The sequence below is a fragment of the Bufo bufo genome, chromosome 3 (assembly GCF_905171765.1).
Source record: "Bufo bufo chromosome 3, aBufBuf1.1, whole genome shotgun sequence".
Lineage (NCBI taxonomy): Eukaryota > Metazoa > Chordata > Amphibia > Anura > Bufonidae > Bufo > Bufo bufo.
The window spans coordinates 368286770-368302817 of NC_053391.1; the positions used below are offsets into that span (position 1 = coordinate 368286770).

A 16048-nucleotide genomic window follows, 5' to 3' on the forward strand; every position below is an offset into this window, starting at 1 on the left:
AGAATGCAGAGCTCACACAAGCAGCTGATCAGTGGGGGTCAGCTCCCACCGATCTGATGTGGATGACCTATCCTGAAGATAGGCCATTCTAGCAAAAGCAGAGAACCCCTTTAAATGGAGGAGTGAAACTACTGCAAGTTGTCTCATGCAATAAGTCTTATTCTGGTTATTTTCTAAGATCACACAGAAAGCAGCAAAAAAAAAAAATTCTATATATATATATATATATATATATATATATATATATATATATATTCCAGGAACATAGCCATGGGTTCTCTTGCTCTATATGTTTCACAGTAGGGTTCTCTGGGGCTTTACCCAAATTCTCCTTCAGCCAACCTGTGGCAGAAAGTTCCAGCAGTACTCACCCTTCTGATCACAGGACTGCATGCCCTTCCACCGTGGTCCCAACCAGATGTGCTTGTGTGCCCCCTATTCAGCCGCATGTACATTATACATCTGAACAGGAGCAGACCCAATATCCTTCTGTGGCACTATTGATGCCAAGTACTGCTAAAACCTCGTTCCACAGGTAAAGCCCCAGAGAACCCCTTGGAAATGGTCTACCATTGCAATGTAGGAGTAGTCGAGAATTTTTTTTTTTTTATAAAAATCTTGACTCCTCAACTCTATCTATATGGCTTACCTGGATCTTTTGTGCTGGTACCTGGAGATACCTTCCACAGAAGCGAGTCGGCACTTCACAATTGTATACTCATGTCACCAGCAGTTAGCATCTCCCTCAAAATGGCTGATAAGGAACAGAGTTTGAGGCTCAACCTCCATCCCCCCCCCCCCCCCCCCCCCATGCCTTTGGGATTAGCAGATCCTGAACATGCAGCAAGCACAAACCCATGCTTCCATAAAGAAGAGGACCGACACTGATGTAAAGGGGGAATTAGAATTTATTTTAAAATATCACAATGAAAAAAAAAATATATATAATTAAACACAACTGAAGAAATTTAGAAAAAAGTCACCACAGAACTAGACCATTAAAAAAGTATTTACAGAAATGCACACATTCTTGAGTGACAGTCACACCAGAGCACTCACAGCTCACATCCTGAGAAGAGGCAGCAACCCTCAGGAGAGGAGGGGGTCCGACAACATGTGCCCCCCTCATCTGGCTACATAGTCCGTGACTGATTGTCAGTGGGGTAGACCATGGCAGTCAGTCGGTTACAGTTCACCTCAGCAGGACATGAGTTTCTGCTTGAACACCTAATGAGGGCAGTGAAGATCATGGAGGGAAACGTTCGGCACACTCTGGTCTGTTCACACAGGACCCAGGGCTGTGGTGAATGACAGGTGTAAAAAAAGGGCTCAGCGTAGTACAGTCTATGGAGGAGGCTCGCGCGCCCCTGTTACTCCTCCTTCGGAGGCTCGGTGGGGGTCTCCGTGCTGGGCACGGACTCCTCGCTCTGGGGGGTCTGCTCTGGAGGGGTGACCACAGGCTCGGGCTCAGCGGCCGCTTCCTCAGCTTCTGGGCTGGGCTCCTCGGCGGGGCTGACGGCCTCGGCATTCTCACTGGTGGGCTCGTCGGGCTTAGCAGCAGCAGCTTCTTCGTGCTCTTCCTTGAGGGCAGTACCCTCCTCTTCCCCAGCAGGGGGCGCCTCTACAGCCGCCGCGGCGTCTTTCTTGGTCTTCCTGAAAGGCAGCTTGAAGTTCTTCTTGAAGGAGAACCTCTTCTTCTTTGCCTGCTTTCCTGGGGGCTCCTCTGGTTTCGCCTCGCCATTAGCTGGTGGGGCTTGTTCGATAGCCTCTCCGGAGCCCGCCTCCTCGGTAGTCACCGGCTCTGCAGAGCCATTGGCAGCGGCTGTATCCCCGTTAGTCTTCGGGAGGGTATCACCGTTTGCTTTCACGTGACCGTTTTCCTGGAAAAAAGAGACATCAATTAGCTTCACATTTCCACATCGAAGGGAATTCACCTTCACCTCCATTTTTTGCATTGAACCCTTAAAATCCACCAATTTCAGACGCGACAACCCAGTCAGCTGCAAAGATAACCACACCCCTTCTAGAGCTGGATTTCAATGGGGGCTTCGTGACTGGGGTGCCCAGCATACAGACCCGTATGGAAACCATACGGAGCCCATTTACCTGGAGCCACCTTTACCCAGCGATAACCCAGCCAAATCTGTGTAACGTATGGAGCCAAGCATCTTCTTACCTGTTGCTCCGCAGTCTTACTAACGGCGGTGTCGGCGCTCTGGCTCTTGGACTCGGTGCTGCCCATGTCTGCTGGCTAGGCTTTATCAGTGATATATACGACCGGAACGCTAGAATAATCCACGGAGCGTCAGTCCCTCGAACACACAACCCGCTGCATCCACCACCAATTGTTCGAGCCCTCAGCCCTCCCTTCTCTTTTATATAGCTGTTCAGGGGAACGCTCCAGCCAATCGCAATGCCGCAATCTGCAATGGAAGCGAGGGCGCAACCAATGAGAAAACGAGAGGGCGGGGCAAGGGGTGAGGGCGAGGTCCTTGTGTATCGCACAGGGCAGTGGTGAAGTGATTTGGGGTAAATGGTCCCTTCATGGGGAGGAAGTGTCCCTTGTCGAAATAGAAAATGAAGGGAAGATGGAGAGAGGAGGACGTAGGGATTTACAGTAAATGGAAAGTGTGGAGACGAGGGAGCGGGGGTCTTTCTGTGTCTCCAGGAGAGCGGGTCTGACTGTGTATTCGGGGGAGGGGGCTCAATGGCGGCACAGAGATAGCGAAGCAGCTGGAACACAAGATGGTGTCGAGGAACCAGCAAGAAAATCCGTAAAGGAAAATGAGAGCTTTCCCTTCAGCTGTTGCTGTGCCATAATGAGGGGTATGCAGGAAAAGTTCCCAGCAGATAACGCATGTGTACGTGACTGAGAACCGTCTGAACATGCAGGAGACATCAAAGTGATGACACATGTTCTAGATCTGCGTCCAGATAGCAGAGCACCAAGAAGTTGGGAGGGGGGACCGAAATCTCACATTCCAGGGGTTAACATCTAGAGATGCGGACACTTCCTGTCTCTTTAGGTCTGTGGGATAGATTTTCGGAATCCTCGCTAGCGTCAGACTGGTTTCAGCTAGGCTACTTTCACACTGGCGTTTTGGTTTCCGTTTGTGAGATCTGTTCAGTGATCTTACAAGCGGTCCAAAACGGATCAGTTTTGCCCTTAATGCATTCTGAATGGATAATGATGCGCTCAGAATGCATCGGTTATGCTCCGTTCCGTCTCCATTCCGCTCTGGAAGCGGACACCATAACGCTGCTTGCAGCGTTTTGGTGTCCGTATGACAAAACTGAGCCAAACGGATCCGTCCTGACACACAATGTAAGTCAATGGGGACAGATCCGTTTTCTATGGCACAATAGAAAACGGATCCGTCCTCCATTGACTTTCAATGGTGTTCATGACGGATCCATCTTGGCTATGTTAAAGATAATGCAAACTGACCCGTTCTGAACGGATCTGTCTGTGCAGATCCATGACGGATCCGCACCAAACGCGAGTGTGAAAGTAGCCTTAGGCTGCGTTCAGCCAGAATAAAAACCTTGTCGAGCCAAAACCCGGCATTTGTGCTAGAAATCAAACAGATCACTGCCAGAACTTATTGCAGTCAATGGGGATCCAGCGGTGAAATAGAGGATCTGTACTAGAACAACCTGCCAGATCTCCTAATGGAGATGTGAACGAGGCTTAGAGGTCACAAGAACGGGCATACATGAGGATTTAGGCACTTGGTCTAATGCCCTGAAGTCCACTGTTGTCCTGTGACATGAAGATTGCTGTCACATTGCTTCCAATGATTGTTGATGGGGTAGCACTGCAACCCTGACCATATAGTCGCCAAAGCGGATGCATCGTCATAGACCATAATGCAAGCTACAGGCGACTGCCGCTTGCCTCAGACTTCAAGTGACTTGTCTGAGACTTGACGTCACACTACCAAAGCTGCGGTGTAGCCCTAGTCTAAAGGGTCATGCACACGGACGTATTTTCTTCCCGTGACCGTTTTTCTTGTGGACCGTATGCTTAGCCATTCATTGCAATGGGTCCACATGCTGCCAGCAAACAATGATTTAGTATGGAGACGAGCAATGACATTAACAATCACTCCTCCCCATACTGTGGAGGAGATCACTGCATGTAATAACATCGGTCTCCTCCACTAACGAGCAGGCGATTTCCGGGAAAGGAGCGCTTCCCTCCTGACAATCGTCTGCTACATCGCTAGGCCCTTATGGCCCATGACCTTCAGTGCCCAGGTCACTCTCAGACCGTCAGTGTTGAGATGCATTGCGATAAATCTGCACTGATGAGAATGATTCTGTGTGATTGAACACTGTATAAGTAGTTCCACATACGATGTCGTGTAATTTTTGTGCTTGCATGTATCAATAGAGGTATATTCACACAATGCAGATTTGTTGCAGACATTTCTGTGTCTGCAAATGAGTTCTGTATATCTGAATAGGGTTGTATTTATTTATTTATTTTTTTTTTTTTCAGAAAGTGCATGGATTTTTGCCATCTCCACTCAGATCATGGGGACAGTTACTGAAAGTTGTGCAGAAAATCCGCCATATATGACTAAGGACTGTATTAGACCTAGTGATAGTTGAGTAGATCATCGTAGGAACGCTTGTTAGCGATCATCTGCCTGTGTAATACTGCCACCAGTTACATGCTTGTTCATCGGGCAATAGCAATCTTTAAAGGGGTTCTGCACTTTGTTTAAACTGATGATCTATCCTCTGGATAGATCATCAGCATCTGATCGGCGGGGGTCCGACACCTGGGACCCCCGCCGATCAGCTGTTTGAGAAGGCAGCGGTGCTCCAGCAGCGCTGCGGCCTTCTCACTGTTTACCGCAGGCCCAGTGACGCCACGACTAGTATCACTGGCCTGGGCGCGGCTAAGCTCAGTTTCCTTGAATGGAGCTTAGCCCCACCCAGGCCAGTGATACTAGTCGTGACGTCACTAGGCCTGCGGTAAACAGTGAGAATGGAGCGCCGCTGCCTTCTCAAACCGCCGATCAGATGCTGATGATCTATCCAGAGGATAGAGCTTTAGTTTAAACAAAGTGCAGAACCCCTTTAAGCAGGTTAAAAAAATCATTGTTTGCCAGCGGTAGATCATGCCATCTAATCACAGACTGCTGTCAGCAAACAACTAGTCTGTATGGACACGAGTGACGGCTTTAGCGATCGCTCCTCCTCATACTGTGGAGGAGATCTCTGCATGTAATAGCAGCAGTCTCCTCTATTGACGAGTAGGCTATTGTCAGGAAGGAACGTTTCCTTGCCAACAATCGTATGCAAAATCTTGCAGTGTAGTACAGCCCTAAGTGTATTCTACATTCCTGAACATTAAAGTTGCAGCGCCAAGAAGGAAAAGTCATGTAATTATGGAAATCACAGGATTGATAGACATGTTAATGATATGCAAATGATAAAAAAATATTCAAAACATCTTGATTTATTCAGTATCAAGTATGGGCGCCATACACAGAAATACATGCACTTATACACCTTTGAAGAATGTTCTGCCATGCTGAATGCACGTGGACACTCAAATCATCGAGATCCGCTGCTGGAAGATCCCTTTACAATTGCCAACCAGTGACGTCCCAGATGTGCTTGATGAGAGACAAGTCGGAGATGTAGTACGTTTAAGTCACACCGGCTGCTCACAGTAGCACAAGCAACTTGTGGCCTGGCAATGTATTTTGAGGCAATGGGCAGCGGTGCACCTAGCCTTTCTGCTGCCTGGGGAAAAAATTTAAACAAAATCCCCCTATGCCAAATTCTCAACCTAATCCCTGCCCTTCTGTTAAGACATATTTGGAAAACTTTACATACAGCGCCACAAAACATAAAAGTAATACAGCACCACATACCTCTTACATCCACTGATGTCTCCTCTAATGTAGATGTTCTCTTCCTCATCTTCTCCATTCAGACCATACCACCATGATGACTTCTTTTAGCCATCTCCCGTCTCTGCAGAGTTTGACAAACAGAAATCTTAGTTTCCTACTTTTCCATCATCCTCACCACCTTTTGAACACCCCAATACTGTGCCCCACTGTGCTCCCCAATACTACACTGCAGAAACAGTCCACCTGAAAATATTAGTATCACACAAATAGTGCCCCCTTCAATACTGTTTGGCACACAATAGCCTAAAAAATTAACTGCACCCAGAAAATAGTGTGCCTGCACCAGTACAAAAAATACCTCCTTATAATGTGTGGCAGTACAAAAAGTATCCCCTTACCTTTCAGATCAGACCTATATCAGATCTCAAATCAGAACCCCATATCACACCTCATATCGGACCCCGATATCACACCTCATATCGGACCCCCATCACACCTCATATCGGACCCCCATATCAGACCTCAAATTGGACCCCCATATCAAACCTCAAATAAGAACCCCATATCAGACTTAAAATCAGACCCCTATATCAAATCTCAGATGAGACTCCCATCAGACCTCCATGTTACACACCCCATGTCAGACTTTCAGATCAGAACTCCTGTAGACATCCCTGTCAGACCCCCATTTTAGACCTCAGACTCTCTTTAGACCTCCATGTCAAACCCCCATCAGACCTCAGATCAGACCAAAAATAAATAAATTCACTTACCTCTCCTGCCAGGGGCGGATTGGCCATAGACCTTACAGGTATTTTCACAGCTCATATAATAATCTGTCAGAAGGTTTAATTGACAAAAGTGGTATAACAAAAGACTAAATTCTCACAGACTACCACCATCTAAAACATCGCCTTTAATCTCATATTTAAAAGAATAACCCATATACCCCAACATAATAACAAAACAACAGAGAATAAAGAAAACGGATAATGTTATGGCCAACTTTAGGGAAGTAGACTGGCATGGGTGTTGACTGATAAATATCTGCACGCCGTGGACTCATACTCCCTCAAACACAGCTTGAAGAAGGGCACCAAAAGTAGGCCCGAAATGTTGCAATAAATATTGGGAATGTACCACTGGTGTTGAAATTTGAATGAATAAAAAACTGAACATTTGAACATCATCTTTCTTGTGCTCTGTCTCTAAACTTAATAGGAACAATTTATGTAGATTTCTGCGGTGGAAGGAATCAACTGGGACGTGCACCCACAAAAGCCATTAGTGGATGAGTGCTGTGGTCTTACTTTGATTTACATCCCCCTATACTTAATGCCCTGCCTACAAGCAGAATGGCGATCCCGTATCAGGAACCTCCTGTACACCCTAGGATGGCCCTGATGAGGGGATAAAAAAAAAAACGAATATAAGTTGGCGTAAAAAAGGATAAATGGCCAAAAAATCAAGAGATTATCGAAAGTACAAAAAATAATATACTAAAATCCTATACCTCAAGAAAAACTTTTTGTATATAATGAGAGAAAAATGAATTTGAAAATATTAATTATCAACTCCTTATATAGAAAGCAAGGTCAATAATAAATGTGTTTGTATAACAAATTGATGAGAAATAGAGCATCTCATAAAGATAGTATCCCTGGTCCAACGCGTTTCGCCCCTCCCTGAGCTATTTCACTTATGGGCACGCAAGTATACATACATATATACCGCTATTACATAAGCTTGCATAGCAGTCTTACATTGGATCTACACTAGGAGGGGGATAGGGGAATCATTTGGTGCGTGACTGTTATCTTTGTTTATGATTTAAAAGTATTCCTTTGCCTCTTTGAATATATTATCTTTAAACCGGAAATATATATATTTATATGCCCGCTGATTGTTTGTTCATCCGAATAACTTTAGTTGAATTATTGAATTTATCCGGTTTGCATTTTTGCTTAAGACTTCTTGTAAAGGTGATTAGGTCCCCTGATGAGCCCCTGTATTGAATGGGCGAAACGCGTTGGAACAGGGATACTATCTTTATGAGATGCTCTATTTCTCATCAATTTGTTATACAAACACATTTATTATTGACCTTGCTTTCTATATAAGGAGTTGATAATTAATACTTTTAAATACATCTTTTTCATTTTTCTCTCATTATATACTATTTTCTTTCCTTGAGGTATAGAATTTTGGTATATTATTTTTTATTATTTTTAGTACTTTAGATAATCTCTTGATTTTTTGGCTGTGTATCCTTTTTTACACCAACTTATATTACTTGGTTTTTCATCCCCTCATCAGGGCCATCCTAGGGTGTACAGGAGGTTCCTGATACGGGATCGCCATTCCGCTTGTAGGCAGGGCATTAAGTAGAGGGTGAGACCTAGGGCGAGTACCCCAGATATTTATCAGTCAACACCCATGCCAGTCTACTTCCCTAATTTTGGCCACCTCCTGCATACTTGTGAGGGCTTCCATAATGTCTTATAAAGTGAAAAATAAAGTTACTGGGGGTGCACCACTGGCAAGGGGGGCCCTGTGGGCCCCCATGGCTTAGAGGCCAAGTTGCAATTGCGGCCACTGCTACCCCTATAGCTACTCCACTGCTCTTTGAAGATCTTAGCGATATTTGCTGCTTTCTGTATAACCTTACAGCTTGTCCTTCTTGGTGCTGCAGTTTGAATGCTGAGGAGTGTAACTTGTTTCACATCTACTGCAGAACATCTTTTTCAATTAAATCCATACACCACTTGGTGCGGGTGTTGCTGCTGTGTAATTCCAGCAGATACAATGCGGATTCCTGCTGCTCAAAATCTGCAGTAGTCCCGTTTTGTATGGATGTCTCCTGTTATGTGAACAGAGCCTGTGTCTGATGTACGTGAGTATACCATAAGGCTTGATTCGCACGCTGCATTTTATGTGGCATTTTTGACAATCACTGCAAGTAGATGTTACTTTAAGGCCTCATGCACACGACCGTATGCAATTTGCGGATCCGCAGAACACTTACGGACGTGTGAATGAACCCTAATAAGACATGTTCTATTTTTTTGCGCAACGAAAATACGGACATACGGAAACGGAATGCACACAGTTACTTCAGTTTTTTTGCAGACCCATTGAAATGAATTGTTCCGCATACGGTCCGCAAAAAAACCGGAACGGACACAGAAAGAAAATACGTTTGTGTGCATGAGGCCTAAAGGTGTTGTCTACCTTTTATTATGCAACAGTCACCCACACCCCAATAATTAGCAGTTCGGTGAGAGGGGGGGATGTGGGGTGTCGGGACCTATTGAGGTCCTATCCTGAGAATAGTTCATCCCTTACAGTGCATTCGGAAAGTCCTTCTCACTTTTTTCACATTTTGTTATGTTGCAACCTTGTGCTAAAAAAAGAAATGAAAATGAAAGTTTTCCCCAATCAGTCTGTACCCTGTATTCCCATAATGAGAAAGTGAAACCAGAATTTTAGAAAAGCTTGCAAATTTACAAAGCCTCATCCAGACGAATAGAACTGATTTCCAGATCCGAAAACGTCTACAACAAAATCTGCCATTTCTGAAGATACCTTGCTACATCTGAATGGGGATTTACAGAAATCCGGCCCAACAGAAAGTTTCTACAGTGATTGCTCAGTAGGTTTTTTAAAAGTGCTAAATAGCTTTACCTGCTATTCATCACTGCAAAGGAATGTATAAGTTACATTACCTTTTTTTTTTTCTTTATACAATAGAAGTCAACAAGCAGATGGATCCTGGAGCGTGCCATCCATTTGCATATGTTTGAACAATGTTGTGGATTCGTCTCAGTTTAAGAAAAGCAAAACACCTTTACTTCCTCTTAAAAAAATGCAAAGAAGATAACCCAAGGCTAATCTGGTAAGGATCAAAGTGTATACTAAACATATATCAAATATAATCTTTTTTCTGTAGGAGTCATTAAAGGGGTATTCCCATCTTGGACATTGGGGTCATGTTGCTAGGGTATGCCCCCAATGTCTAATAGGTGCGGGTCCCACACTTCTGGGACACACATCTATACTTAGGTGGTCATTTACTATCCAGAAATACACCTATAGTATTTCTGGCGCAGACAAAGGTTATTTGTGCTGCAATCTGCGACTTTTCTCCGCTCACGCTAGGTCTGAAAAAGTGGGCGGAGAAGGGGACGGGCCAACAGTTATGTTCAGGTCTGCACCTCTTCATAACTACGGCAGATCCACCGCCATATATAGGGGTTATTAATAAATTACCCCCCTAGAACCGAGAAGGTGCACCGCACTATTTTTGGTAGTCCCATTGAAATGAATAGGAAGCGCACCACGCAAGCGCGGCCACAGCTCCATTCTCTTCTATGGGGTTAATGGAAATAGCCAGTGATCGACTATTTTCATCAGTTCCATAGAAATGAATGGAGAGCAGCTGTGCATGCGCAGTACGCCCTCTGGGGCTGTGCAGGCTCTATTTTAAGGCCTCTTTCACACGACCGTATGGCTTTTTCAGTGTTTTGCGGTCCGTTTTTCACAGATGCGTTGTTCCATTTTTTGTTTCCGTTGTGTTTCCATTCAGTTTGGCATATACAGTATACAGTAATTACATAGAAATAGAATTCCAGCGGCATAAACTGCCGTGTAAGTGGGCTCTTTGTCTTTCAGTTCCATTCACCTGAATGAGGCTTGCAGAAATCCATGTGTTTGCTGCCCCATCGAAATGAATGGAACTCATTTTCAGTCGCAGAATTTACTGCCGCAAAATCTGCTGCATGTGAAGTCGCCCTAAATGCACCTTTACAGTAATAGCAAAGTGGATGAGATTTTAAGAAATCTCATCCATATCCTGTGAAAAGAAAATCTACTCCCCAGATCAATTCATGTCGCATAGGGTGCAATGTCCCAGGGATCAGAGACTTATCCCTTAGGGTTTGTTCACACGACCGTTGCCGTATTGCGGCCCACATACGGCGGGTCCGCAATACACGGGGCATCGGCCGTGTGCATTCTGCAAATCGGGAGATGCTGTGCGGAATGGAACCCTACGGCAGCACTACAGAGTGCTTCCGTGGGTTCCATTCCGTGCCTCCGCACCGCAAAAAGATAGAACTTGCTCTATCTTTGCGGAACGGACGGATCGCGGACCCCATTCAAGTGAATGGGGTCGCAATCTGCATGCGGCAGCCCTACGGCCGATGCCCGTGCATTGCGGACCGCAAAACACATAGCGGTCGTGTGCATGAGGCCTTATTGGGAGTCATTTATTAAGAAGCCTATGCCAGTTTTTGGTTGCAAGACTCACTTTTGAGACTTTTTAAACACCCTTGGGAGTGGAGAGGGCGGGGGTGAGAATATTGGCCCTGACAAATTTACTAACATTTACCCCTGGAAACATGCATAAAAGAGGAGTGAAAACTGATCCCGTTAGGAGCTGAAGTAGTTTTAATTCTAGGCGCACAGACTTCTCCAGTAGCACAGGGACAGGAGCATAAAAAAGCTGGTCTTTGATAAATGACCCCCTTTGTAGCAACCCATAGCCAGTGAAATTGAGTCTTATGTAAATACAAAAAGATTTATTTCATTATTTAATCAAACTGAGGTTAAATGGAAGATGAATTTTTTGAGCTCAGTTTGCCTCACTGTAATGAATGGACCTGTTACGGTATACGCTTGTATACCACTGTCGGGCAGTCAAACATATACCCTGGACAATAAGTTTGGTTGGTTGCTAAAAGCAGTGTGAATCCCCAGCCTTACTGATTTACAGTTCAATGGGAAACTCCAGTTTTGACTGAAGTTTCCCTTTAAAGGGGGGTTTCTACTTTATGTAGATGAATGGACTTGTTTTGCAAATCGGATGTGGACCAAAACTACGTCCGTGTGCATGAGCCCTCAGGGTACAGACACACTCTCAGGTTTCTTGATGCATTTTTGGAAGCCAAAATCAGGAGTGGATCATAAAGGAAGAGAAAGTAGAAGGCAGATATGACCTCTCTACTTTTTTGGTTGCCAAAACTGCATGCAGAAACCTGACCGTGTGGCCGTGCCCTTAGATATGAAGGGGAGTTCAATGGATTTCCCCATCTGGTGATCAGCACAGAGATGTGTGGCCGCAGCAGAGATTTGGTATTACATGGTCCCATGAGCCCACCAGGGTATGAGACACTCTTCAGTGACTTTCTGCTCTTGCTAATGGGGGAGGGGGATCCCAGGCAGAGAATCTCCCCATATGACATCCATATGCTTTAATTTAATTATGACTGTGGATGGGAGAGATATATTGAGTGGGTAGGAAAAGGAGGAGAGAGACAGCGGATAATGAAATACAGAGCTCTGAAAGACAAGATAAAATACAAGAAAAAGGAACGGATGAAGGGGCATAATAGTCATAGTCCTAACATCTCCAGGATGCTGCTGATTGTAGTTAGCCTAAGGTGGCCGTGCTGCGGGCCGCAATGCACAAACACCGACCGTGGGGCAGCCGCAGCGGATCATGGACCCATTCACTTTAATGGGTCCGCGATCCGCCCCTTCTGCAAAAAGATAGGACATGTTCTATTTTTTGCAGAACGGAAGTACGGGACGAAACCCCACGGAAGTACTCCGTAGTGCTTCCATAGGGTTCCGTTCCGCACCATTCCGCATCTCTGGATTTGCGGACCCATTGAAGTGAATGGGTCTGCATCCGTGATGCGGAATGCCTACGGAACGGCGCCCGTGTAATGCGGATCCGCAGCACGGGACACCTACGGTCGTGTGCAATAGACCTAAGAGTCTGGCTACACAGCGAAATTTCATGTAATGCATTTCAATGGTGTCGCTATGGGACATACTAAATGCAAAAAATCTATTCCACATGTGGGATGTCGCATTGCGGCACCATTTAAGTACATTATATCAAATTTTGTGTGATACGTCGCCATGCCCCTTTGTGTCGCCATGCCCCTTTGTGTCGCCCTTAATGGGGAAAGTGGCAATACCAGGCACAAGGCATCTGCTAGAGTGGCGCTGTTTCTGGAAAAAACTCCTCTAACTACACTCACCTAAAGAATTATTAGGAACACCATACTAATACGGTGTTGGACCCCCTTTTGCCTTCAGAACTGCCTTAATTCTACGTGGCATTGATTCAACAAGGTGCTGATAGCATTCTTTAGAAATGTTGGCCCATATTGATAGGACAGCATCTTGCAGTTGATGGAGATTTGAGGGATGCACATCCAGGGCACGAAGCTCCCGTTCCACCACATCCCAAAGATGCTCTATTGGGTTGAGATCTGGTGACTGTGGGGGCCATTTTAGTACAGTGAACTCATTGTCATGTTCAAGAAACCAATTTGAAATGATTCGAGCTTTGTGACATGGTGCATTATCCTGCTGGAAGTAGCATCAGAGGATGGATACATGTTCTCATTCTGTTTACGCCAAATTCGGACTCCACCATTTGAATGTCTCAACAGAAATCGAGACTCATCAGACCAGGCAACATTTTTCCAGTCTTCAACAGTCCAATTTTGGTGAGCTCGTGCAAATTGTAGCCTCTTTTTCCTATTTGTAGTGGAGATGAGTGCTACCCGGTGGGGTCTTCTGCTGTTGTAGCCCATCCGCCTCAAGGTTGTGCATGTTGTGGCTTCACAAATGTTTTTCTGCATACCTCGGTTGTAACGAGTGGTTATTTCAGTCAACGTTGCTCTTCTATCAGCTTGAATCAGTCGGCCCATTCTCCTCTGACCTCTAGCATCCACAAGGCATTTTTGCCCACAGGACGGCCGCATACTGGATGTTTTTCCCTTTTCACACCATTCTTTGTAAACCCTAGAAATGGTTGTGCGTGAAAATCCCAGTAACTGAGCAGATTGTGAAATACTCAGACCGGCCCGTCTGGCACCAACAACCATGCCACGCTCAAAATGGCTTAAATCACCTTTCTTTCCCATTCTGACATTCAGTCTGGAGTTCAGGAGATGGTCTTGACCAGGACCACCCCCCTAAATGCATTGAAGCAACTGCCGTGTGATTGGTTGACTAGATAATTGCATTAATGAGAAATAGAACAGGTGTTCCTAATAATTCTTTAGGTGAGTGTAGTTATCTATCTGCGTCCATAGGACAAGATCACCACTGGATGTTGTAGTATTAACTGCTCATATCTAGGTGGCACTGACACAAATGTTTCCTTTCACTGACAAGAAGCAGAAATCTTAGCAATGGCAAGAATGAAATGTTTATTATATAGCTAAATAACGTTTTATTAAAACTATAACATTGCTTTGCTAGATCATCCAAGGACAGCATTCACGCACCAAATATGTGATACCTGTAAGGACTATTAGGTACTGTCAACATCATGTATGCTTTTTTTATAAGGGCAATTCCCTATTGCATAAATTTAAGTAAGTGTTTCTGGAAATTTGCTTGTGACATCCCCAAAATTCCCTGAAATGTCCTTTACTGAATGTGGAAGCACTTTTAGTTTAGCATTCAGCTGGCAATTGGATACAGAAGAGCAATGGCAGGAGCTGCATCTGCTATTACACCAAGGGCTTGTGCACACAGCTACATTATACAGAGCTGTGCGAGTAGTAAGGTGGATTTACAAGGCCCGAATATCAGGAACGAACATTCCTACGAATGCTCATTCACAATAATCTGCCCGTCTAAAGGTGCCGCAGATCAACGAAGGAAACGCTCATTCATCCGGTGAAATAATTGGAGGTTCAGGCTCTTCAATCATTGTTCCTGGGCAGTAGATCGTCCTGTCTAAACAGTCTTTGCTGCCCAGGAACAATGATTCTGTATGGTGATGAGCGACCGCAGAAGCGACTGCTCGTCCTCATACTGTGGAGGTGATCTCTGCATGTAAATGTAGAGCTTCACCTCCACTAAACAAGCCGCTGATAATCGGGAAGGAACAGTTCCCGGAGCGTGTAAATGCCCCTTCTTTCACACGAGCGTGACGGATTGTGTCAGGGTGCGTTCAGTGAAACTCGCACCATTTCGCAAGCAAGTTCAGTCAGTTTTGTCTGCATTTGCGTTCAGTGTTTCAGTTTTTTCCGCATGGGTGCAATCAGTTTTGATGTGTTTTTCACTCGCGTGAAAAAAACTGAAGGTTTACATCTCTTAGCAACCATCATTTCTGAATTGCGAGAGAATCGCAGCATGTTCTATATTTTGCGTTTTTCACGCAGCCCTGGCCCCATAGAAGTGAATGTGGCTTCAGTAAAAAACGCATTGCATCCAGGTTACATCCGAATGCAATGCGTTTTTCACTGAAGCTTCTATGGGGCCACTTCTATGGGGCCAGGGCTGCGCGAAAAACGCAGAATATAGAACATGCTGCGATTCTCACGCAACTCAGAAATGATACGTGAAAAAAAAACAGCTCATGTACACAGCCCCATTGAAATTAATGGGTCAGGATTCAGTGCGGGTGCTATGCGTTCACATCATGCATTGCACCCGCGCGGAAAACCCACTGTGAAAGGGGCCTTAGGCCTCATGCACACGGCCGTTGTTTTGGTCCGCATCTGAGCCTCAGTTTTGGCGGCTCGGATGCGGACCCATTCACTTTAATGGGGCCGCAAAAGATGCGGACAACATTCCGTGTGCTGTCCGCATCCGTTGCCCCATTCCGTGGCCCCGCAAAAAAAATATAACATGTCCTATTCTTGTCTGCGCTTTGCGGACAAGAATAGGCAGTTGTATTAAAGGCTGTCCGTGCCGTTCCGCAAATTGCGGAACGGCACGGAACGCCATCCGTGTTTTGCGGATCTGCGATTTACGGACCGCAAAACACACAACGGTCGTGTACATGTAGCCTTAGTCTATTGTCAGCCAAATTCACCAAGAATGGCAACCGTCTAATGTGTATGTGGAGCTCCCGAGAGAAGGGTCAGGTAAAGTGAATATTTTCACCCAATCCTTTAGCTGCCTCCAGAAATGTCTGGCAGCGGCTTTTGCCCCATTGAATACACATACACGCTCTACTGAATCAAACGCGTACGTGTATGGGGGAGTCGAGAGAGGTAGCTGTCGGACGAACTTTCATACGACTGACAGCTAGTGAATGTATATAGTCGCCCTTGGTGTATTCCCATATGCTTCCAGTTGTCATAGGGAAATCTTTATGTCAAATCCAATATGAATTTGACAAAAATAAAACTGTG

The 16048-nt window shown here is 45.3% G+C and overlaps 1 protein-coding gene across 1 annotated transcript; it reads right to left on the bottom strand.

The window, feature by feature from the left end:
- Positions 1-892: 892 nt before the first annotated feature.
- Positions 893-2349, bottom strand: MARCKSL1 (MARCKS like 1). Its single transcript, XM_040424573.1, has 2 exons — positions 2177-2349; positions 893-1880 (listed from the first exon to the last, which is right to left on the bottom strand). The coding sequence occupies exons 1-2, from the start codon at positions 2240-2242 to the stop codon at positions 1371-1373; spliced, it is 576 nt and encodes a 191-aa protein (XP_040280507.1). The 5' UTR covers positions 2243-2349; the 3' UTR covers positions 893-1370.
- Positions 2350-16048: the final 13699 nt, after the last annotated feature.

What these genes read in the sequence shown, in the direction of transcription:
- MARCKSL1 (XM_040424573.1), bottom strand. Translation starts at nt 2,242, where the DNA reads ATGGGCAGCACCGAGTCCAAGAGCCAGAGCGCCGACACCGCCGTTAGT. An exon ending in GTAAGACTGCGGAGCAACAG is followed by an intron (nt 1,881 to 2,176) that starts GTAAGAAGATGC and finishes TCTTTTTTCCAG; the next exon opens with GAAAACGGTCACGTGAAAGC.